The sequence below is a fragment of the Leptodactylus fuscus genome, chromosome 4 (genome assembly GCF_031893055.1).
Source record: "Leptodactylus fuscus isolate aLepFus1 chromosome 4, aLepFus1.hap2, whole genome shotgun sequence".
Lineage (NCBI taxonomy): Eukaryota > Metazoa > Chordata > Amphibia > Anura > Leptodactylidae > Leptodactylus > Leptodactylus fuscus.
In genome coordinates this window covers 29,694,184-29,719,033 of record NC_134268.1, presented here as the reverse complement: position 1 = coordinate 29,719,033, position 24,850 = coordinate 29,694,184, and the positions used below count along the sequence as shown (strand labels likewise).

The 24,850-nt window shown below is 40.8% G+C and overlaps 1 protein-coding gene across 2 annotated transcripts in view; it reads left to right on the top strand.

Annotated features, from left to right (window-relative positions):
* The window catches only part of ZFPM2 (zinc finger protein, FOG family member 2), a 355,148-nt gene that overhangs the window by 37,323 nt on the left and 292,975 nt on the right, over positions 1-24,850 (top strand). For both annotated transcript variants that reach the window (XM_075270229.1, XM_075270228.1), the window contains exon 2: positions 23,757-23,915. In XM_075270229.1, coding sequence (XP_075126330.1) covers positions 23,757-23,915 — 159 coding nt within the window. The remainder of the gene's footprint in view (positions 1-23,756; positions 23,916-24,850) is intronic.

Genomic DNA, 24,850 nt, shown 5'->3' with positions numbered 1-24,850 from the left:
CACACCGCTCGCTTCCCGTGCCGGGCTGCCGAGACGGTGACGCTAAGCCATTCCAGGACAACTTGTCCTGGACTGGCTTAGGTAAGCAAAAATGCCCCCCCGGGACCCTGGCATAGCGCCGCCTGAAGCGGTCGCTTCAGGTCACCTCAAGGGAGGTGCGGCGCTGGATCTACATAGACCTCCATTGTGAGGGGACAGATTCTGAGCTGGATTCGGCATCACAATCCGCCCCCTCTTGCACCATGTGAATGAGCCCTTAATCTACTCATACCAGTAAGGACATAAGCAAAGGGGGTGTCTAGCCGGGCATACAGGTGCAAAATACCAGGAGAAGTACCACAAAGCCTCCATCCCTTGGCCAGGGTGTTCGTAGGGCATCAAACGGAATCTTGTTGGAATCTTCATATATATTTTTCGGTAGATTTTATGCAGGATTCATAAATTGATATATGTCTGACAAAATTATACTATATATATATACTGTATATTAGAGATGAGCGAACAGTGTTCTATCGAACACATGTTCGATCGGATATCAGGGTGTTCGCCATGTTCGAATCGAATCGAACACCGCGTGGTAAAGTGCGCCAAAATTCGATTCCCCTCCCACCTTCCCTGGCGCCTTTTTTGCACCAATAACAGCGCAGGGGAGGTGGGACAGGAACTACGACACCGGGGGCATTGAAAAAAATTGGAAAAAGTCATTGGCTGCCGAAATCAGGTGACCTCCATTTTAGACGAATAGTGGATTTCAAATCCGGGTCATATGAGAATGTGAACTTTGTGACTATGAGACAGGGATAGCTGTACAGGCAGGGATAGCTAGGGATAACCTTTATTTAGGGGGGAATGTTATTAAAAATAACTTTTTGGGGCTCTATCGGGTGTGTAATTGTGATTTTTGTGAGATAAACTTTTTCCCATAGGGATGCATTGGCCAGCGCTGATTGGCCGAATTCCGTACTCTGGCCAATCAGTGCTGGCCAATGCATTCTATTAGCTTGATGAAGCAGAGTGTGCACAAGGGTTCAAGCGCACCCTCGGCTCTGATGTAGCAGAGCTGAGGCTGCACAAGGGTTCAAGCGCACCCTCGGCTCTGATGTAGGAGAGCCGAGGGTGCACTTGAACCCTTGTGCACCCTCGGCTCTGCTACATCAGAGCCAAGGGTGCGCTTGAACCCTTGTGCACACTCTGCTTCATCAAGCTAATAGAATGCATTGGCCAGCGCTGATTGGCCAATGCATTCTATTAGCCCGATGAAGTAGAGCTGAATGTGTGTGGTAAGCACACACATTCAGCTCTACTTCATCGGGCTAATAGAATGCATTGGCCAGCGCTGATTGGCCAGAGTACGGAATTCGGCCAATCAGCGCTGGCTCTGCTGGAGGAGGCGGAGTCTAAGATCGCTCCACACCAGTCTCCATTCAGGTCCGACCTTAGACTCCGCCTCCTCCAGCAGAGCCAGCGCTGATTGGCCGAATTCCGTACTCTGGCCAATCAGCACTGGCTAATGCATTGTATTGGCGTGATGAAGCAGTGCTGAATGAGTGTGCTTAACACACACATTCAGCTCTACTTCATCGGGCTAATAGAATGCATTGGCCAATCAGCGCTGGCCAATGCATTCTATTAGCGTGAACTGAGTTTGCACAGGGGTTCTAGTGCACCCTCGGCTCTGCTACATCAGATTGCTACATCTGATGTAGCAGTGCCGAGTGTGCATCAGATGTGTAGTTGAGCAAAACTGACTCAGCACTGCTAAGTCTCTGCATTCGCATAGGAATGCATTGGCCAGCCTTCGGCCAATCAGCGCTGGCTCTGCCGGAGGAGGCGGAGTCTAAGGCCGGACCTGAATGGAGACTGGTGTGGAGCGATCTTAGACTCCGCCTCCTCCAGCAGAGCCAGCGCTGATTGGTCGAGTTCCGTACTCTGGTCAATCAGCACTGGCCAATGCATTTCTATGGGGAAAAGTTAGCTTGCGAAAATCGCAAACTGACAGGGATTTCCATGAAATAAAGTGACTTTTATGCCCCCAGACATGCTTCCCCTGCTGTCCCAGTGTCATTCCAGGGTGTTGGTATAATTTCCTGGGGTGTCATAGTGGACTTGGTGACCCTTCAGACACGAATTTGGGTTTCCCCCTTAACGAGTTTATGTTCCCCATAGACTATAATGGGGTTCGAAACCCATTCGAACACTCGAACAGTGAGCGGCTGTTCGAATCGAATTTCGAACCTCGAACATTTTAGTGTTCGCTCATCTCTACTGTATATATATATATATATACAGTCCTATGAAAAAGTTTGGGCACCCCTATTAATCTTAATCATTTTTAGTTCTAAATATTTTGGTATTTGCAACAGCCATTTCAGTTTGATATATCTAATAACTGATGGACACAGTAATATTTCAGGATTGAAATGAGGTTTATTGTACTAACAGAAAATGCGCAATATGCATTAAACCAAAATTTGACTGGTGCAAAAGTATGGGCACCTCAACAGAAAAGTGACATTAATATTTAGTAGATCCTCCTTTTGCAAAGATAACAGCCTCTAGTCGCTTCCTGTAGCTTTTAATCAGTTCCTGGATCCTGGATGAAGGTATTTTGGACAAACAATTCAAGTTCAGTTAAGTTAGATGGTCGCCGAGCATGGACAGCCCGCTTCAAATCATCCCACAGATGTTCAATGATATTCAGGTCTGGGGACTGGGATGGCCATTCCAGAACATTGTAATTGTTCCTCTGCATGAATGCCTGAGGATTTGGAGCGGTGTTTTGGATCATTGTCTTGCTGAAATATCCATCCCCGGCGTAACTTCAACTTCGTCACTGATTCTTGAACATTATTCTCAAGAATCTGCTGATACTGAGTGGAATCCATGTGACCCTCAACTTTAACAAGATTCCCGATGCCGGCATTGGCCACACAGCCCCAAAGCATGATGGAACCTCCACCAAATTTTACAGTGGGTAGTATGTGTTTTTCTTGGAATGCTGTTTCTTTTTGGACGCCATGCATAACGCCTTTTTTTTATAACCAAACAACTCAATTTTTGTTTCCAAAATGAAGCTGCCTTGTCCAAATGTGCTTTTTCATACCTCAGGCAACTCTATTTGTGGCGTACGTGCAGAAACGGCTTCTTTCTCATCACTCTCCCATACAGCTTCTATTTGTGCAAAGTGCGCTGTATTGTTGACCGATGCACAGTGACACCATCTGCAGCAAGATGATGCTGCAGCTCTTTGGAGGTGGTCTGTGGATTGTCCTTGACTGTTCTCACCATTCTTCTTCTCTGCCTTTCTGATATTTTTCTTGGCCTGCCACTTCTGGGCTTAACAAGAACTGTCCCTGTGGTCTTCCATTTCCTTACTATGTTCCTCACAGTGGAAACTGACAGGTTAAATCTCTGAGACAGCTTTTTGTATCCTTCCCCTGAACAACTATGTTGAACAATCTTTGTTTTCAGATCATTTGAGAGCGGGCTGTCCATGTTCGGCGACCATCAAACTTAACTGAACTTGAATTGTTTTGTAGAAAGAAATGGTCCAAAATACCTTCATCCAGGATCCAGGAACTGATTAAAAGCTACAGGAAGCGACTAGAGGCTGTTATCTTTGCAAAAGGAGGATCTACTAAATATTAATGTCACTTTTCTGTTGAGGTGCCCATACTTTTGCACCAGTCAAATTTTGGTTTAATGCATATTGCACATTTTCTGTTAGTACAATAAACCTCATTTCAATCCTGAAATATTACTGTGTCCATCAGTTATTAGATATATCAAACTGAAATGGCTGTTGCAAACACCAAAATATTTAGAACTAAAAATGATTAAGATTAATAGGGGTGCCCAAACTTTTTCATAGGACTGTATATATATATATATATATATATATATATATATATATATATATATATATATATATATAGATGGATCTACTAAATAATTGAACAAAATGTGAAATTTTTGGATATTTTTTAATATGTTGGACGTTTTAAGCCCCAGGTCATAGATACAAAATGATCAAGATAATCTTAAGTATATGCTAGGAATATCTTAGCGTGTCTATGGAGATGTGATGATAGATGCATCGGGCTGATTTGCCTCTTGGACAATCAATGGAGGAGAGAATGTAATACAGAATTACATTTTGCTGATTCATCTCCTGGAGAATTCTGGGAGAAGGGAATTGATTATCTGTCCTTGTATCTTTTATACACATTAGTCATAAAATAGGATTAACAATGGCATGTACAAAATATATTTATAAGAAGTGAACCGAGTGGGGTAAGTCTGGGACAACTATTCAGCCCAACTCTTGGTACACATGCATGCTTGGCTTGGCCAAGGGTGAATTTATTGTCAATGGGGAGAGGGGAGAAGCTTGTCTATGGCAATCTTTATTTCCCCTACAGTTGGTGAGAATTTAGATGTATTAGATGATCTTACTGAAATCGAAGAGTTTGTATAGTACATACATGTGCAGTATTCAGATCTTAAAGGGGTTGTCCACTTTCAGACTGATATTGCGAGACTTATATTGTTTGTATAATGAAGAGTTGTACATGTTTCCAATATACTTTGTGTATCAATTCATCATGGTTTTCTAGATCTCTGCTTGCCGTCAGTTATTCTTCTTATTCCAAGTGGATAAAATGAAGTCCATGGTGACATAATACACAGTCCATGGTCATGTGATATACAGTCCATGGTCATGTGATATACAGTCCATGGTTATGTGATAAACACACATGTGCACAACTTGTTACAGTCGCAGTACTGCCTGTTAATGCATATGTGTGTATAGAAGGCTGCTAAGTGCATAAGTCCTTATGGGAATTATCTATATATAATTATCTATATACTATCTATATATTATCTATATACATCCACAAGATGTACAGCCCACTATTTTGACTGTGCAGCCAGAGGAGCGTCCTGTCTATCAGCTCCTTGTGACACATAATCTCACTGAACACCTTGTTGACAGCCATTAGTGAGAGAGCCTTCTACAAAAACACAACACACTTCTCCAGACAGAGTATACAGTCTCCTTACCAAACTGTGGGAACTGTAGTGGGTACGCATATTGCCCCTTATTTGAACCTGTTTGGCATCTTGTCTTTGATTTCCATAGTGAACCTTCTTGTGATTTATTCTATACACTAGAACAAAGCTATCTAGTTGGCAGAGGAAGAGGTGTACAACCTCCTAATACTACTTTGGGAACTGTAGTGGGTGCAAATATTTCCCCTTAGGACTTTATTACTGGCATCTTGTGGATCTGTAAAGTGCACCTATCTTGTGATTTATCCTATAGAGTACCCAAGAACTAGACAACAACATCTAGAAAATATATTCATCTGTACAATCACATAGTATTAATCTGGTGACTGAAGATATGCCAATATTGCCCCTTAGGTAAACCCTCTATTGACATCTTGACCATGACTTGCACAGTGCACCAAATTAGTAACAAAAGCAAGAACCAGGCACCAAAGTCTAGTAGAAAATAGAAAAAGAAGAAGAGGCATACAATTTTTGGGGACTGTAGTGTGTGCAAATTTTGCCCCTTGGGTAAACCTGTTGTTGGCATCTTGTCCATGACCTGCTTTTATTTGATAAAGTAACCAAAAGGAAGACACCAAAATCATCTGGGCAAGGATAGACAAGTATACAGCCCTGTGGACTCTAGTTTTGGGACTGTAATGGGTGCCCGTAGTTGCATTCATTCCAATTGCCCAAATTTCAAATTTCAATTCTGAGAAACCCTTTGCCAAAATTTTGGGTTCCTCACAAGACGTCACTCCTCTCCAAATCCAACAATTTATTCTCTTTCTTCTGCTATTCCAACGCCGCCGCGCGAATAAAATACGGCTTACAGATAAAAACCCCTTTAAACCACAAACTATAAAAGTTGATCTAGAAAGTACATTTTGTGAATTCTAAATATCGTCTCTTTTTGATCTGCGGAAAATATGTGTAGGATTTTGTAAACAACCTGATAATGGAGTAACCATGTTAAGGTGGGGTACTTGGAGACAGATAAAAGTAATTACCATTCAGTTTATTAAGCTTTTTCTAGATGTGATATTATTTTAACCAGACACAGCCTCTGAAATTGCCGACTTGAAAGGACGACTTTGCAGATAGCGCGCTTGAAATGAGTCGCGGTGGTTTTTTTTTTTGTTTTTCTTAAAGGGGAGGGCTGTTTACGTTTTTTTTTTTTTCCGCCACAGTGTTTATGATAAGTGGGGTGTGGATGGAATGTGATTAAGATATAATAAGCGCTGAAAAAAAACCCCCTAACTAGTTAAATATTCATATATGCCACATTACAACAAGAAAGTACTGTAATGCACCGAAATCAGCAATTGAACAGCTGCGTTCTAAAGGACAGTACTTTGAATGTCATTTGACGATTTGCTTTCAATTAGAAGTAATTTACAGAAAGATGCCCACAAGCTAATCTTTACAGGATAATTAACTTCCATTTTCTTTACTTTTAATTAAAAAGCAGAAAAGATTTAGCTGATCCATAAAAAAAAAATGTTCTGTTTAAACATTCATCAGACTTCACACTCAATTTTTTTTTTTGGTATTTGTTGTAGCTATAGCAGATGTTATCGAACCTGAAGGCGGCTCGGTGGTTAAACCCTACATGTGTGCGGTGCGAGGCTGGATGGGTGTCGCAAGTGACAAATGGCAACTTGCTAATGTTAAAGTTACGACTACAGATGAGCGAACACTGTTCGGATCAGCCAATCCAAACAGCACGCACTCATAGAAATGAATGGAAGCACCTGTGATGCTGACTTTGCCGGCGGCCGGTTGCTGTGCCAGGTGCTTCCATTCATTTCTATAGGTGCAGGCTGTTCGGATCGGCTGATCTGAACAGTGTTCGCTCATCTCTAGTTACCACATTCGGTGTTTAGAGTAAAGCTTTACTTGCCGGTTTTGGTGAGATGGGTCAGCTGTCTATTGGGGATGGGGGTGTCCTGATTTTCCCGATAGCTGGGGGAGATGGGAAGAAGGGTTGGGTTGTTGGATTTTGAGATTTGCAATATTTTTTATTTTCGGGGGTATCAAGCTGAGCATGCACGTGTGTGGGGTGGTCAAAAGAATTGCTTGGTAGTTTAAAGGTACCTGCTCAACTTAAAGAATTTTTCATACTAATGACTGTGGGGGGTCTCATACCCGGACCCTGCACAGATCATCTATTCCATCAACCTCCAGGCACACAAAGTTACAGGAATGGAAGAGCAGTGTCTACAGACTGCACATAGTCAAATAGGCCTTGTCTGCCACATTGTTGTTACTGGTGAAGAGCAGTACATCAACAAGAGCAGTGCATGCACTCCCCATCCACTGCAGCTTCATTCTAAAACTGGAGGCTGCCGATACAGTTGGACTGTCCAAGATCCAGGTGCCAAAGATCACATACTAATAGGAATTTGCCAGCATAAAAAAATCCTTTTGGACCCCTTAAAAGTGCTCTTAAGGTCCAACTTCTGAGACCTTTCACCACTTCCACCAACTACTCTGATTCTGACACAGTTGAAATTTTCTCTCTAGCTTCTGCCATTCCTGAGCAATCAGTGATGTTAGTTTTGATATCTGATATACTACTCTGTAATGTCAAGTAGGCAGTGTCAGACAGGGGGCGTGATTCGGAGCCAGTGTCAGAGCTCAGACTCACACCCCCTTGTCTGCTCCTAATACCGGCCTCCTGACAGTACAGAGCCTAATTACCGCATCAGGCACCAAAACTAACAACATTGATTGCTCGGGAATGGCGGGGGCTAGAGACAAAATTCCCACCTGTGCCAAAATTAGTCGAGCAGCCTCTATTAATTGATGTAATGTGAAAAGCTAGATTTGGCAGGGGAGGTAAAAGGTCCTCTTTAAGAAACTTTACACATAATAGATTAAAAACAGCTTTCAAAATAAGACTTCATTTTGCGATACTCTGTCACGAGATGTGTAGTCTATATTTGTCATTGGATGAACACTCAGTGTTGGTGATATGCATTGCTGCCTATTGAGGGTTGGTCTAGCATGTCGCATGATGAATGTATTAAATTTGTATTGTGAAAAATTGGAGTTCTTAAAGGGTTCTTCCAGTATCTAAAGTGGAAACACACGAAAACACTTTCAAGTGCAATTGGGGATGGAGTCTGGTATTGAGACTCCAACATAAGTGTGAACCTAGTGTAACGTGTAATCCACGTAAGGCGGAGACCATTTCTGTTTGCTTCAGCCTCGCAGGTGGACAGTTACTTTATTTTGATACACAAATATACTCAAAATTAGGGTTGAGCGATCAAGAAGGATCAGATCCCAATCGGCGATCGAGCAAATTTCACGATCGCGATTGGCTGGAAAATGATCGGATTTTAAAATCGATCCTGAAATCTTAAGATTGGCTCAACCCTGCTCAAAATGTAATATTTGAAGTAATTATACAGTATGGTAAGTTATAAGTTATAAGTTACCTATAAGTTCTAAGAAACTCGAGACGGAGCAATTCTGTCATGTTACTAATAAAAACTTGATTTTTTTCCACTTGTTTTTTGCATTCTGCTATTCAACAGAATAGTCAAGAGATGTCAGATGTGTTATTACCTGATATTACCGAATTGTAAACTATTTTCTGTATATTTCGGTGTTTTAAGACTTTTTATGGATCACTTAAATTCGGCGGAGAGTATAGTCCTGCAAGCAGGACTTCTCTCTGCTGATTTCAAGCGGAAACCAGGGAGACCCCATTATAGTCTATGGGGTCCACGGGTTTCCACAGGTAACCACTTTTTAAGCGGATAGGGTTTTGCCGGTCCCCAAGTGGACCCAAAGGACGGAAACCCAATCACTAGTGTGAACCTAGACTCACTGCTATGATATTCTGTATACAGAGTACACTTTGAAACTATTGCTCACAGCAAAAGCTATTGAGGTTGAAATTTGTTAATCCCCCCCTCCCCACCATTCCTGAACAATCCTTTCTGTTACTTTCACCACCCAGTATGCTGTTTAGGCTTCTACTGTGAGTTGGGCAATTCCAAGACCGCCCACTTGACAGTAGAGAGCTTGATTAGCATATTGGGTGCTTAAAGTAACAGCATTGATTGCTCAGGAATGGTGAGGGCTAGAGAAAAAAAATTCCATCTCTGCTGGAATCAGTGAGACGTTAGTCACATGTGATGAGTGTTTTTGTTACAGTTGTTTTGAGATTTCAATCTCTCTATTCACACGTCCGTTTCTTTAGTATTACATGATGGACGTTCAGGACAATGGCCGTCTATATATACCAGGGACCTCAACCTGTTGGTACAGAGACACTCTCTATGGCTAAGAGAGTCCATGGACATGGGGTGGTCTTCATGAGACCACCCCCTTAAGTAATAAATGTAGCTCATTAGCTGATTTGTTGATGGTCATGTTAATTCTTTAATGAACACGTAATGGTAATGTATGTAATCCGCACTATCTCATCTCTACTATTCCAGTCTTATTCTATACAGTTGACTCTAAGACGCGTACACTATGAGAAATAAGTAAAAGTGGCCAAAGGCGGTGAGGCGGAGGAATTCCCTGGACCTTAAGATAAATTAGGCTTTAATTACCCATTTTACATGCATGACAACATTTCCGGCTCTGCGTTGCCATCTGTTCAAATCCCTTGTTTATTTCTCTTGATCCCTTTTAGTAGTGACTGACCCAGTTCACAACATGAGATTGCAGCCTGGAATCCTAAGTATGTGTGTACATATATTTATCCATATACCGCTATACTATCTATGGAGGATCTGGCAGGAATGAATTCCTCATGACATGTGCTGTGTTTGTGTCGGACCGTCCAAGTGGTGTGTATCCAATAAAATAATCTCAGCAGCAGATCAGTGGGATGATTTTGGGACAGGCAGTGACCTGTTCACTTGTGCCAATGTGGCTTGCAATGAGAAAAATAAGTCTGCTTTTATCTTCACAAGGATCTAATTGGTTTTGCAGCTTCAGCTCATTTACTTGAATGAGGTGCAATACCGAACACCACCTATGACTAACAGTGGCACCATTTCCAGAAAAAAAAAGCATATCTTTTTTTCAGATTTCAGACAAACCAGAACTTTGCAATACTTTTGCGATTTTAAATTCGGTTCAATTAGATTCTAAAGTTTTTGGCGGTTTTCCTCTCTGCAGGTTCTGTCTGTCGTCCACGAGCAGGTGGGTGTAGACTAGCTGCTATACACTGTATACAGTAAATAGAGGAGAATCTGCTTAATATCTGTCTCTCTCACACTCAGTTTTGCATCTTTTACTCGAATCAAGTGCAATACCAATCATTGCCTATTCTAAAAGTGGCACTGTTTCTATAAAAACAAACCAGGACCTCAAGATTGTACACTCTTGCAACAGTACACCGCATTGGTACTGGAGTAGTTTTTAGCAGTTTTCTACTCTATCTGTAGTTTGCGGTTCTCTCTGAGCAGGTGGGTGTAGAGTGGCTGCCATACACTGCACACAGTAAGCACAGGAGAATCTCCTCCATAACTTTCCCTAACTCAGCTTAGCATCTTTTATGTAATTGAGGTGCAATGCTAGACACTGCCTATGACTAACAGTGGCGCTGTTTCCAAATAAACCAGAAACGTAAGATTGTACTCTCTTGCAACTGTACTCTGCAATGGTCCTGGAGCAGTATTTAGCAGTTTTCTACTCTATCTGTAGTCTGCGTTCCTCTCTGAGCAAGTAGGTGTAGACTGGCTGCCACACACTGCACACAGTAAGTAGAGGAGATTCTGCTTCATATCTTCAGCATCTTTTACTTGAATGATGTGCAATACCTATGACTATCAGTGGCGCTGTTTCCATACAAAAAAAAATCAATTCCTTATTTCAGATTTCAGACAAACTAGGAATGCTACCCGGTTTGCAAAACACTTTTACACCAGTACACTACAGTGGTCGCGGTGCACTTACACGTGGCAGTTTTTAGCTGTTTAATACTCTAAAGGCTATATCTGTAGTTTGCAGCCCTCTCTGAGCAGGTGTTTGTAGACTGGCTGCCATACACTGCACACAGTAAGTAGAGGAGAATCTCCTCCATAACTTTCCCTCACTCTGCTTAGTGAAGTACAATACCAGACACTACCTATGACTAACAGTGGCGCTGTTTCCATAAAAAAAATAAAAACCAGACCCCTTTTCAGATTAAATACAAACCAGGGCATCCAATACTGTAGACTGCTGTAGTCTTGGCGTGTCACATCTCTCTGGAGTTCAGACCTGTAAATGGAACTTTGCTAACGTTGCTGCTTATATTATGAGAATAGATTTATAGTAGTGAAGTATTGGAGGTACAATACATAGACGTGACAGACTGAGGGTTACACGGTGACAGCAGGATCCCTCGCAGAGCAGAATCGTGATATGGGCTTCATGCGACTAAAGGGCTTAGATCCTGTGCTGTCAAGTTTACCTCTGCATGAAACCCTCTTAGTGAAATTGCCTTCACCGCATTGTCTGGAGTCCTACAGATTATCAGAGTATGCAGTGAAGACCCTCTCGCTATGTTATAATGATGAACGCTATACGGTTACATTGTGTCGTCCCTGGCATGTGTACTGGGTAGGTTATTCTATCATGTAGCAGACATAAGCAGAAGTTACAACAATGCAGTAATATCCACATTTCTATCGAGCTGTTACAATTCAGTTTACACACGGCCTCACTGTCAGCTTTTCGGCAGATTCTTGGTTTTATGGCAACCTGCGCCTGGAGCTCCTCATTGAAATGCTGTCTATTCTGCATTCTGATACATAGTTCCAGATCTGCTGTAAATGATACAATTTTTCTTGCATTCAGTCATGCAATTGCTGCATAAGTTTTATTATTGCATTAAATGTATAAACAGTACATGCTGTATAGGCTATGCTCCTAAGTGCCCCCTAGTGGTGACTGCAGGTAGCCAGAATTTTATCACTTAAAGCTATTTTCTTACAAAAAAACCCCCTAAATTAATAAAATAAAAAAATTTAAAATTTGTTTGCACCAGGTTAAAAATGAAAGAACTGATTCCGACCTCATTGATCTTCTGCCACTTGTGTTCTACTGCTGCTTGGGTTCTCATTGGTCCCGACCCTCAGGTCCTATGTCAACTAACAGGAAATGGTTGGAATTGCTATCTGCCAGTGTATGGCTGGGTGGGCATTGCCTGTAGATCAAGATGGACCCAGAAGCAGAGACCAGCAGGGATCTTGGCAGTGTTGGAATGGTTGATGCTAGAATGAAGTGATTACAAGTCATTTCTGCCTGGCATGGATCCAGTTGGTGGTGGTGTCGCAACCCCGAGCATCGTCTGGTAGACTCCACCTGCCAGTCCATCACAGCTAACGCATCCTCTGGTTGTTACAATGTAGCCTAAGTTACAATAAATAAATAGGGTTCTCCTAAATTTAATCCTAAAACACTCAGTGCCAAGGCAGAAGCACCTACTGAGGCCTGGGTCACATCTGCGTTCGGGTTTCCTTTCGAGAAGCCTGCTTGGGGACCTGCGGAAACCCGTGGACACCATAGACTATAATTGGTTCCGTGTGGTTTCTGCTTGGTTTTCCGCACGAAAAATGCAGAGAGAAAATTGCAGCTTGCAGGACTTTTCTCTCCGCATTTATCATGCGGCGATGGGAATGGAATGGCCCGAATGCAGTTGTGAACTGGGCCTTAGTCAACGCTGGGAAGAACCCCACTCCATTCTAGCATCCACAGAGTTGGGGGATTGGTGAGGTTAATGTTTTAACCGCCTGTGCACGCTCTGCCACTAATTCTTTTGGCAGAGAATGGAAAGGACAAATAGCTGAAACAGCCTATTGTAACATTCTTTACATAGACACACAAATATATATATATATATATATATATATATATATATATATATATATCCCTCAAGTATAATGCATTCAGTGTGCCTCCCTATAGCATACCTAATTTAGCAGCCTAAATTACCATCCCCCAAATCCCGAACCGGTCCCTTTCGCTGCGGGCTCATTATATGACTCTCCAATAATAGGTACAGCCTGGCCGTACGCTGTGATGTTGCACAAACAAATACGGAGAGCGGTGTGAATTTCAAGAATCAGCTGCTACAATAATGACAAAATTCATCTTTTAACTCGGTGGTACATTTCTTGGCAAAAGAGACCTCCAGGTTTCCAGTTCAATCCCTGTGATTCTGTGCTGCAAAATTGAGACGAGAGACTCAGCGAGTGTGTGATCTTATTAGAGCCGTTGGCAGGGTACCCTGTAATCCTTACAAAATAAAGCCTCGTCTACTCAATATGGAAGGAGAAACCCACCACGGTGTATGAATGCACCAACGTACTAAACACTTAGCAGTCCCCACATTGACATTCATCCTCCCGACTCTTTGTATTGACGTTGCCGAGTCTGGATCTGCGGCGGAGATTATTGGCCCCTACGTCCCCTTTTTCTCCCCCCCCCCCTGTTTTAATATAGATCTTGTTTTGCAATTTATGATGCTCTTAGCAATTACAGGGGGCATGCGTTCACAAGAGAAAATCGATCTCCAGTGTGTAAATGGAATATTTCAAGTCAAGGCTTTAATCTGACTCGTATAAATGTCGTTTCCTGTATTGATTCAGTAGCTGAGAGAAGGGTTGTATCTACTTAATAAAACTGAACAGGCAAATTCCCTGTTGGGTACTTGAAGCAGGGGCCGGCTTGTTCTTTAGAATAGGTGGGATGTTGTTAGAAAGACCTGGGGAAATGTCACAATTATCGGGGTTGAAGGGGAGGTAAAAGCTCTTTATTCCTAAGGGGCACCTCTCCCCATTTACCTCCACGGCCATCCTCTGCCCACATAAAGGGACATTGTCATTAGAGCATAGACATAGGTAGAACCTGTGACCTGGCTGGTTCTTATACGTAACGTATTGCATGCACTAGTTTTATACAAATTTCATAAATTTGGTGCAATTCATTGGATGCGTTAGAAATTTTTCCCTTCCCTACGCTACCTTGTGTATAGAGATGGATGAACCTCCCAAGATTCGTTTTGTTTCAGGTTTGGCTGGCTCGGGTCCCTGACCATTTTGAGACAAAGGAAAATGTTTGATTTTGTGCCGTGTTAGCCAGTGGATAGGAAATATAAAAAACAAAAAACTTTAGAGTCTTCGGTAGTTGATACCTTTTTTTTAAAATGTAGATTGTGAGCCCCACATAGACCTCACAATGTACATTTTTCCCTATCAGATGTCTTTTATGGAATATGGGATGGAAACACAGGGAGAACATACAAACTCCTTGCAGATGTATTTTTGCCCTTGGCAGGATTTGAACACCAGGACTCCAGCGCTGCAAGGCTGCAGTGCTAACCACTGAGCCACCGTGTAGTTGATACATTTTTAAATGGCTAACTGGGGCTGAACAATAGCTGAAAACCTTCCATGAACAGTTCAACCAGTTCCATCCCACTATCAACCTGACGCTCAATTACTCCTTCTCTGAAATAAAGTTCCTGGACACAGTCATCAAGATACAGGACAACAAAATTGAGACATCACTGTATCAGAAACCAATTGACCTCCCTACCTAAGATGGGATAGCTTTCATCCTAAGCACATAAAGAACTCCATTGTCTACAGCCAGGCCATCAGATACCATCGCATATGTTCAGACCCTGCAGATAGAGACGAACACATTGGAGGCCTCAAAAACACATTCTTGAGACAGGGTTACCATCCAAGAACAATTGAAAACCAAATCACCAGGGCCACCTGAATACCAAGATCGGAGTTATTAAAATACAATACCAAACAGGAGAACAATCGGGTGCCACTGGTTGTCACATATAACCCCCACCTGGAGACGCTGAGAAGAATCACACGCAAATTACATCCACTACTGCAAAAAGACAACCGTCTAACATCCATATTTCCAGATCCCCCTCTCCTGTGCTACAGACAGCCACCAAACCTCAGGAATATGGTTGTCAGCAGCTCACTGTCACCTCCAACTAACACAGGAACATTTCCATGCGGACAGAAAAGGTGCCAAACCTGCCCTCACAGACCTGACCACTGACAGGATAGAGATCCCAAACTCTAACAGGGAATATAAAATCCCAGGTACGGTCACCTGTAACACACCTAATGTAGTGTATTTAATAATATGCACCAAATTTTCCACTGAAAATTTGTATGTTGGAGAGACCGGTCAGAAGCTCAGAATGCGGATGAACTCACATCACACAATTAGAGAACAAAGAATGGACCTCCCCAAGTCAAAACATTTCAGCAAAGAAGATCATAATATCACCAATAACATGAAAATTTTGGTTTTAAGAGGGAATTTTAAATCAATGAAAGAGAGAAGGATTTATGAATACAAGCTGATGACCTTGTTTAACACTCTCCAGAAAGGGATGAATCTGTCACATGGGTTCATGGCATCCTACAGAAATCACTGAACTGAGAAAGCCATAAAAGACGACTCTTTGAAGTGATTCTGTCATCATCATTATTAGTTAGCCATTAAAAAAGGTATCAACTACTGAAGACTCTCAAGTTTTTTGTTTTTTACATTTCCAGCAGAACCAGAAGTGAAATTATTATACTCTGGGGTCTGTTCAGGGAAGATATAAAAAATAAAAAATACATTGTACTCACCTTTTCTCACCTCTTTAGGGCCTACTTATGGCGTCCAGCGTGCTCTCTCAGTCTTCTCAGTGATGTTAAGTGCCCGGGGGTCACCGTTCAGAGCTGTGATTGGTCCTCAGCGGTCGCATGGGCACACCAAACGTCATGACACTCATTGTACCCGTGTAACCACTGTGATCCAATCACTGGATTCAGCGGTGACCCCTGGGCTCATGACATCACCAGAATGCCAGAAGAGGTGAGGGAAGGGGAGTATAAATGTTTTTCATTTTTGTCACCTCCCCTGGGCCTCCCCTATTATACTCTGGGGTCTTAAGAGACCCCAGAGTATAATAATTTACCGCAATGCATGTCCCGGAGACCATTTTAGTTCATCCGAGAAGAATACCCAATTGTTCCGTTTCTTTAAAAAACAAACAATTTGGGATATTTGAGTCAAACCTGGTTCATGACAAAATGGTTCGCTCAGTTCTACTCATATAAATTTAGACCGATATTTGGCGTAAAAAATTGTTGTAACACTTTAATATATTTCTTTGATTTTATGCTTACTTGTCAACGGACCTGAAACCTTTGGAAGGCTCCCAAAAAAATGTCTTCTCCTGGAATCCCAGAAGAGTGGACGAATCTCTCGCATCCACCAGCCTTCCTATCATATACTGTACTTGGCACTTTATATCACATAAAAGTGGCTTGAGAGGGATATTTTGTATCCACATCATGAAAAAGGGGCACACAAAAAAGGGTGTTTTGCTCCCCAACAGGGAAGGGGCTTTAACAAATGGGGGTGCGGCCAAAGGGAAAAAATTTTGATGCACTTTGTGCATCTGAACTCCTGGAGACCAACATGTAAAAATTGGCAGGAATGGTTTTATGACTGCTCAGATAGATGCAAAAAGTACCCAAAACTGCACATACCCAATTTTTTGAGTGAATTTATGTAGTGCAACTGTAATTTTTTTATTCTTTAGAAGATTCGTAGTGGTATTTCACAATGTAGTGCGATTTCCTGTAACTGAAATCTCGAGGCAGGACCAAAGCGATTCAGACACTTCGTATTGATCTGCAGCCTCTTCGTTCTAGAAATTCCTGTTAATCTGGGCCCGTAAATTCCACCAGTGTGATCATCCCGAGACATCTGTTAAATCTATTTTGGCTGGATTTCTTCCCTAAAATCACCCCCTATTTGTAAATCCTCTGTTAGGGATTTTTTAGTTAATAGAAGAGGAACGCAATCTATTAGCCAAAGTGAATCTAGAATATTTATACACAGAGAAACTAGAATACTTATATATTATACAAGTAATCCATTGAGTTTAGAGGGGATTGTGTAATACTTCATTTGCCCTGTGGTGGCACCACCTGGAAGCTGGAACTTTGAAAGTGAACTCCAGGCTACTAGGACCCGGTTTTTTAAGAAAAAGAGATTGTTCAAGTTGCAAAAGCCCTTTCTATATTACAGATGTGCATCCACATACCTTTGTTGACCCAAACACAGATCGATGTATATCGATATGATGCTATGAGTTCAGGTTAGTAGAGCCAATGGGTCCGGATACATATCTAGAATATGGATAGTCATATGGCGAGGAAATACGCTCATCGATGTGAGATATTATTCTGTAATTATTATTCACTCATATCAAAGTAAGGGCCCAGATTTAGTCCTGGAGGACCTATTGTTGTTTCAGAATCTGCACTTACAGGAAGATCCTTTGGGGGCAGCGTAGTAATGTAGTGATTGGCACTGTTACCTAGCTTTTCTGGGGTTCTGTGCTTGAAGCTGGCCAATAGCAACATCTGCATGGAGCTTGTATGTTTTCCCTGTGTTTGCATGGGTTTCCTCTAGATACTCCATTTTTCTTTGCATATTCCAAAACATATTGATATGTAAATATGGAACTTAGTGTATAAGCTCCAGTGGGTGAAGGGAGGGATGTACGGTAACTTATTCCTGTACATTGCACTGCAATATGTTGGTGCTATATAAATAGGTGGCTGCTACTTTAAATGGCTCCAATCTGCTGGGTCAGTTGGACCCAGTATTTTTTACATTTCTCTTTATATTTCTGCACAATTATATTACCATTATATTATGCAATTTTTGTGAAAGTCCAAAAACGGTCATTTTTTTTAAATCAAGTTTTTATGTTAAACATACTTTCTAAGAATTTTTTAAAACTTTTTTCCTTGTCACTGTATTTTAAACACTAAATCCTGCAATTTTCACCTTAACCACTAAGCCTAAAGTTAGACTAACACTTGCCAAATCTTGTCACTATATTTTACACACTAAGGCTGCATGCACTCGGAGTTACACTGGGCTTGTAAAAATACTCATTCACAGCCGTACACGCGAGCGCAACGGACGGCTCCAGAACACTTCCCATTCACTTCAATGGGAGCTCTCGTAATGCCGGCGTTATGAGCGCTCCCATTGAAGTGAATGAGAAGTGTTCGAGAACCGTCCGCTGCGCTTGCATGTACGGCTGTGAATGAGTATTTTTACAAGCCCGTAACTTCGTGTGCATGCAGCCTAAATCATGCAATTTTCACTTTAACCACTAAGCCTAATATTAGACTAACACTTGCCAAATCTGTAGGAGCTTTTTTTTCATCATTAACCATATTTATGACACAGAAAAGACAGACAGGATTACAATAGATGGTAACACCTCTCTAGGTAACATCATATAACACCCACAATTGTATCCACTACTGATGATAATGGTGTCATCATCCACTACTGTCGGATGCATCCACTACTGACGATGATGATGTCTTCATCCACTACTAACGGATGTATCCACTACTGATGATGATGGTGTCTTCATCCACTACTGACGATGATGATGTTCCAATTGATCCCTGCCCAAAACTTTCCCATAGACCTAAATGATTCAGCACCAGTCACAGCTGCCTATGGTCACAAGACCGCTGTAAAGCCTATCCCTCCATTGAGGTTAGCAGAGCAGAAGAGAAGCTTAGGCGCGATGGCTGCCGCTCCCATAAAAATGGAAAAAAAAAAAAAAAATCAATTTTAATAAATATAAAAATATGATCATTGATACATTCCCTTTAACATCCATAAAGAAAAGACCCCGTGTCTTAGCCTTATTTCCCCCCCCCCTCTTAAAACAAGGTGGCTCTTCCCGTAAAATGTCAGCCGTATTTTGGCCAGCTCAAAAGAAGGCCAAAAAGTCTTAATAAAAGCTTCTTCTATCATAATAGCAAAGATAAAAAAAGTTAAGAGCGTACACGATAAATGAAAGCAGGAAGGTCTTTGAAAAATTTATACACCAGTAGAATTAATACTGTCATACAGCAACGTGTCAAAAGACCCAGCAGAGAAGAATATTAATCCATTTAGAAAAAAATCAAAGGTTTTCTTCTTTGAGTGTAAAGAAACAATTTGAATAATTTTTTGACCCTTCCCGCGAAAGTCGGCGGGTCAAATTGAACCTACTATTAAAATTCTGTAATATCTTCCTTTCGTTAGCATTTCAAAACGCAATTTAAATATTCACGGAGCTTCTTTTTAATAAACTTAACAATTTAAATATTCCGAGCGCTCCCTTTTTTTTTTTTTTTTTTTAATAAACTTAACAAAATTCAGGTAATTTTCTTCAACTTTCTTGATTGAAGGAAGGCAATAGGTGCAGATATAAAATAGATGTACAGCTACAAGCAAAAGAAATCAATTATATAGAAGAAATAACATAACACATGGAAAGAAATTAATCAAAAATTTTCTAGTCTATGATTCTCTACTCCGCTACCTGGAGGCTAGGAATGTAAATGAAAAAAGCAACATCCTCCGGTAGATAAGAGAAAAATTAATAAAAATGTTTCCATCCTACAAGATCCCCTGATGCAACTCGTGTTAAAAAGTGAGTGTCTGCAGGAGGAACTTTACTCATTTTAAATAGATTTTTAGAAGCCGGAGAAATAGGACTTTTATTCTCGCTGTTAAGCTCAATTACATAAGGCTTATGTGGTCTTGCAATGTCCACAGAACGAACATACCTTCATTAAAGAGCTCGGTGGGACGTGGAGGAGCTGTGCTTGTGAAGTCCTGTGGTGAGGAACTGTACGGCGCGTCTATAGGTTTTCTTCGGCTTAATGTCTCTTTGGAAGCGTCTAAGTGGGGCTTAAGGACATTGAAGGTTCCGACAGATAAAATGATGAAAGGTATAATATTATACAATGTGGCTTTACCGGCGCAACGTCCTGCGGAAAATATTCAGAATGGCCAAAAAAAAAAAAACAACACGGGCCACGTCGAACGCCAGATCTGTTAGGTGTGGTGGTCAATTTTTACATAGTTTTGAAGAGCGTCTAGATTAGAGAACGTGGCCTAGAGGAGGCAAGAGTGTGCCAAAATGTCCTTATTGTGTTCTTATTGTGTCTAGGTTATCTTCTCATACATGTAGTGTGTCCTCCTGATAACCAGCCATGATGTCCTTATTGTGTCCAGGTTATCTTCTCATACATGTAGTGTGTCCTCCTAATAACCAGCCATGATGTTCTTATTGTGTCCAGGTTATCTTCTCATACATGTAGTGTCTTCCTGATAACCAGCCATGATGTCCTTATTGTGGTCAGGTTATCTTTTCATACATGTAGTGTCCTCCTGATAACCAGCCATGATGTCCTTATTGTGGTCGGGATATCTTCTCACACATGTAGTGTCTTCCTTATAACCAGCCATGATGTCCTTATTGTATCCAGTTTATCTTCTCATACCTATAGTTTCCCTCCTGATAACCAGCCATGATGTCCTTATTGTGTCCAAGATATCTTCTCATACATGTAGTGTCTTCCTTATAACAAGCCATGATGTCCTTATTGTATCCGGTTTATCTTCTCATACCTATAGTGTCCCTCCTGATAACCAGCCATGATGTCCTTATTGTGGTCAGGTTATCTTCTCATACATGTAGTGTCCTCCTGATAACCAGCCATGATGTCCTTATTGTGGTCAGGTTATCTTCTCATACATGTAGTGTCCTCCTGATAACCAGCCATGATGTCCTTATTGTGGTTGGCTTATCTTCTCATACTTTGTAGTGTCCTCTTTATAACCAGCCATGATGTCCTTATTGTGGTTGGCTTATCTTCTCATACTTTGTAGTGTCCTCTTTATAACCAGCCATGATGTCCTTATTATGGCCGGGTTATCTTCTCATACCATCACTGACTATTCCAGTATTTTGTTTGGGTGAATCAACCCTGATCATAATAACTGATCATCCATAGTATCTTTAACTTACTAGCTTCTAAATATAAGGACGTCGTAAAAAGAATTCAAGTAGGAAACGTTGCAATACTTGGTAGGTTCCAGCCCCCATAGGGTATACAGTGTCAGTATAACCCTATATGGAAAAGGCTATAGGATCGTTTAGTACATCATTGAACCGATTTTGATACTATGTATATATTATAAGAGCAAGCACAGCTCTTCAGACTTGCCATTAATACCACCATTGCCTGTTACCATACTATCATCTTAATGACTAGGGAGTATATATGCTTGCAATGCTATATTAGGAGCCAATTGATGATGGTGGAAAGACTGATTGAACCATGAGACATGTTTCATATCCAGGGATTATAGAAAAAATGGACAGTGACCGCCACCATCTTGGGGCTTCCACCACCCAACTGGCTCTTGTGCTCCCCAAACAACTATGTTACATATTTTGATGATTTGAGATTTCCGCACTTATGTTGCTAAAAATATCCATACACCCTCAGTAGCGATTGTATGAAGGCTTATTTAGCTAACAGCTATTGTTTCATACCCATGTGTGCTCAGTTTGGCATGCATGTCCTTAATGGGTAAGGAGTAGTCACCTCTGGCGGCAGCTTTGCTTCCTTGAGAACAATGGATCAAATCCAACATGCTTTATCCTTTTTTCCCCATATCTGCCAAACAAATGTTGATGGAACATCTTCTACGTATTATATGGTTTGCCGATCCCACCCAAATCGATGTGACCAGCTGAAGTTAGGCTGTGTGTAGATCAGAGGGGATGGAGGCCACATAGATATTTTTGCCAAGGGACCTCTACCTACCATGATCTAACCTTGACTACCTTGATATGCGTAGGGTCACATCAATAGTAGACCAAAAAATTTGGCCCATTTGAGCTCAATCCATTGTTTTCAGAATGTAACGTGATGAGATTTACAACAATATTAAGATTATTAACAAGAAGCAAAGCTAAACTTCCCTTCCCTTCATACAATGTAGCCTTCTGTGACCATAGAACAAAATATAGAGCCCTAGTCGGTGACATCTCATTACGGTATGGAAAATGAAATGTCTGCCGCAGTCATAACATCAAAGTGGTTTGGGCTATAGCGTCCTGTTGGTTGAGGATGCGGGAAGGGTCTCCTGCGGCTTCTAGTGAAATAATAGTTTCATATTTTTAAGCGAGTGGGGATTCTGTCCGTAAGTAGGATATTGTATAAGTGGAAACATCATTTGAGTTTATGACTGACACAAGAAGCTTGTTTGTGTGAATACGCTTTTACAGCTATAGGTTATAGAATTTATACAATCTTAAAGGTGATGTCCACCTGGGCAGCCATTTTTTATTGCGTCCGTGTATTTAAAATAGAAAAATTAAGCAACTTTACAAATAGGCTTTTAAAAATGTATTGTTTTGTGTTTACAACTATCTATGTGTATTCGTGGTGACAGACTACAAACACATTAGTATATTGCTCTCCATCTGTGGATTTCCCCTTTAAGGTGTGTAATATATATGTATTAAAGGTGTTGTGTCCGTCTGTGGGTACAGCCTTGTCAAGATGACTAAGTGTTAACAATTCGTTACTGTCTTCTCTGAGTAAGGCTCTGAGCCAATCTACCGATGATTCCCTACCGTGATATCAGGAAGACATTGAATATTTACTGGAAATTCTAAGAAAAATCTATTGATAAAACATACCTGGCAATTCTCAGAAATAGGGGAAACCAAAAACACTTGCTTGGGGGTTTGAGGTAGCTAGCCAAAAAGATTGGCTCCTATTTGAGTCAAAAGGAGTTACATACAGCTACATATAGATAAGTATGGGGGACAGGCAGGAATGAGGTATACACAGAAATTATTATAGAGGGTCAAAACTGTGGCACCCTACCTAAACTGTGGTGCTCCACCTAAACTATGGCACTCTCCCTAAACTGTGGCACTCTACCTAAGTTGTGGTACTCTCCCTAAACTGTGGCACTCTACCTAAACTGTGGTACTCTACCTAAACTATGGCACTCTAACTAAACTGTGGTACTCTACCTAAACTGTGGCATGCTAACTAAACTGTGGTACTCTACCTAAACTATGGCACTCTAACTAAACTGTGGCACTCTACCTAAACTGTGGCACTGTACCAAAACTATAGCACTCTACCTAAACTGTGGCACTCCACTTAAACTGTGGTACTCTACCTAAAAAATGGCACTCTACTTAAAATGTGGCACACTACCTAAACTGTGGCACTCTACTTAAACTATGGCACTGTACCTAAACTATGGCACTCTACCTAAACTGTGGCATGCTACCTAAACTGTAGCACTCTAACTAAATTGTGGAACTCCACCTAAACTGTGGCACTACACCTAAACTGTGGCACTCTGCCTAAACTGTGGTGCTCTATCTAAATTATGGCACTACACCTAAACTGTGGTACTCTACCTAACCTGTGTCACTCCAACTAAACTGTGGTGCCTGCTTGTAGTTGTAGTTTTCAACAGATGGAGAGCAGCATGTTGGAGACCTTTGTGTCAGGGCACCTTCACATGCTAGTATTTATAGTCCAAAATAGGAGGTGGGACATAACCCATTAAACCATAATGGATAGATTTACACCTCTTCTGTGTTTTGGACCCGCTCTTGGTTTTGGCTTACAGTACAAATAACTGACTATAACACTGTGGCCTTTAGTAAATGGTTTCCTGACTTACTGATATTGTTCCACAAGACGTGTACAGAGGAAAAGGTTAAGTAGTGACATTTCTAACATGTGTAACGTCCGGCCGTCCATAGTCACAATCTACATTGTTTGTATCTGAAGGGCCTCTGGAAGATGCTATTGAGGATGAGGAGGAAGACTGCGTGTCCGAGGAGAATGATATCATCACAAAAGAAGACTTTCCACTGGAAGAAAGTTTCACTGCAGAGTTTGAGCCAGAAAATATGACCTGTGAAGATGTGGAATATTTCTGTAACAAAGGTATTAAATCATCTATCGAGTACGCCCCATATAGCTATCTATCTATCTATCTATCTATCTATCTATCTATCTATCTATCTCATATCTATCTATCTATCTATCTATCTATCTATTATCTATCTATCTCATATCTATCTATCTATCTATCTATCTATCTATCTATCTATCTCATATCTATCTATCTATCTATCTATCTATCTATCTATTATCTATCTATCTACTATCTATCTCCTATCTATCTATCTATCTATCTATCTATCTATCTATCTATCTATCATCTATCTATCTATCTATCTATCTATCTATCTCCTATCTATCTATCTATCTATCTATCTATCTATCTCATATCTATCTATCTATCTATCTATCTATCTATCTATCTATCTATCTATCTATTATCTATCTATCTACTATCTATCTACTATCTATCTATCTATCTATCTATCTATCTATCTATCTATCTATCTATCTATCTATCTATCTATCTATGTCTCCTATCTATCTATCTATCTATCTATCTATCTATCTATCTATCTATCTCCTATCTATCTATCTATCTATCTATCTATCTATCTATCTATCTATCTCTCCTATCTATCTATCTATCTATCTATCTATCTATCTATCTATCTATCTCCTATCTATCTATCTATCTATCTATCTATCTATCTATCTATCTATCTCTCCTATCTATCTATCTATCTATCTATCTATCTATCTATCTATCTATCTATCTATCTATCTATCTATCTATCTATCTATCTCTCCTATCTATCTATCTATCTATCTATCTATCTATCTATCTATCTATCTATCTATCTATCTATCTATCTATCTATCTCTCCTATCTATCTATCTATCTATCTATCTATCTATCTATCTATCTATCTATCTATCTATCTATCCATACATCCAGCCATGTAGTCTCTCTGGAT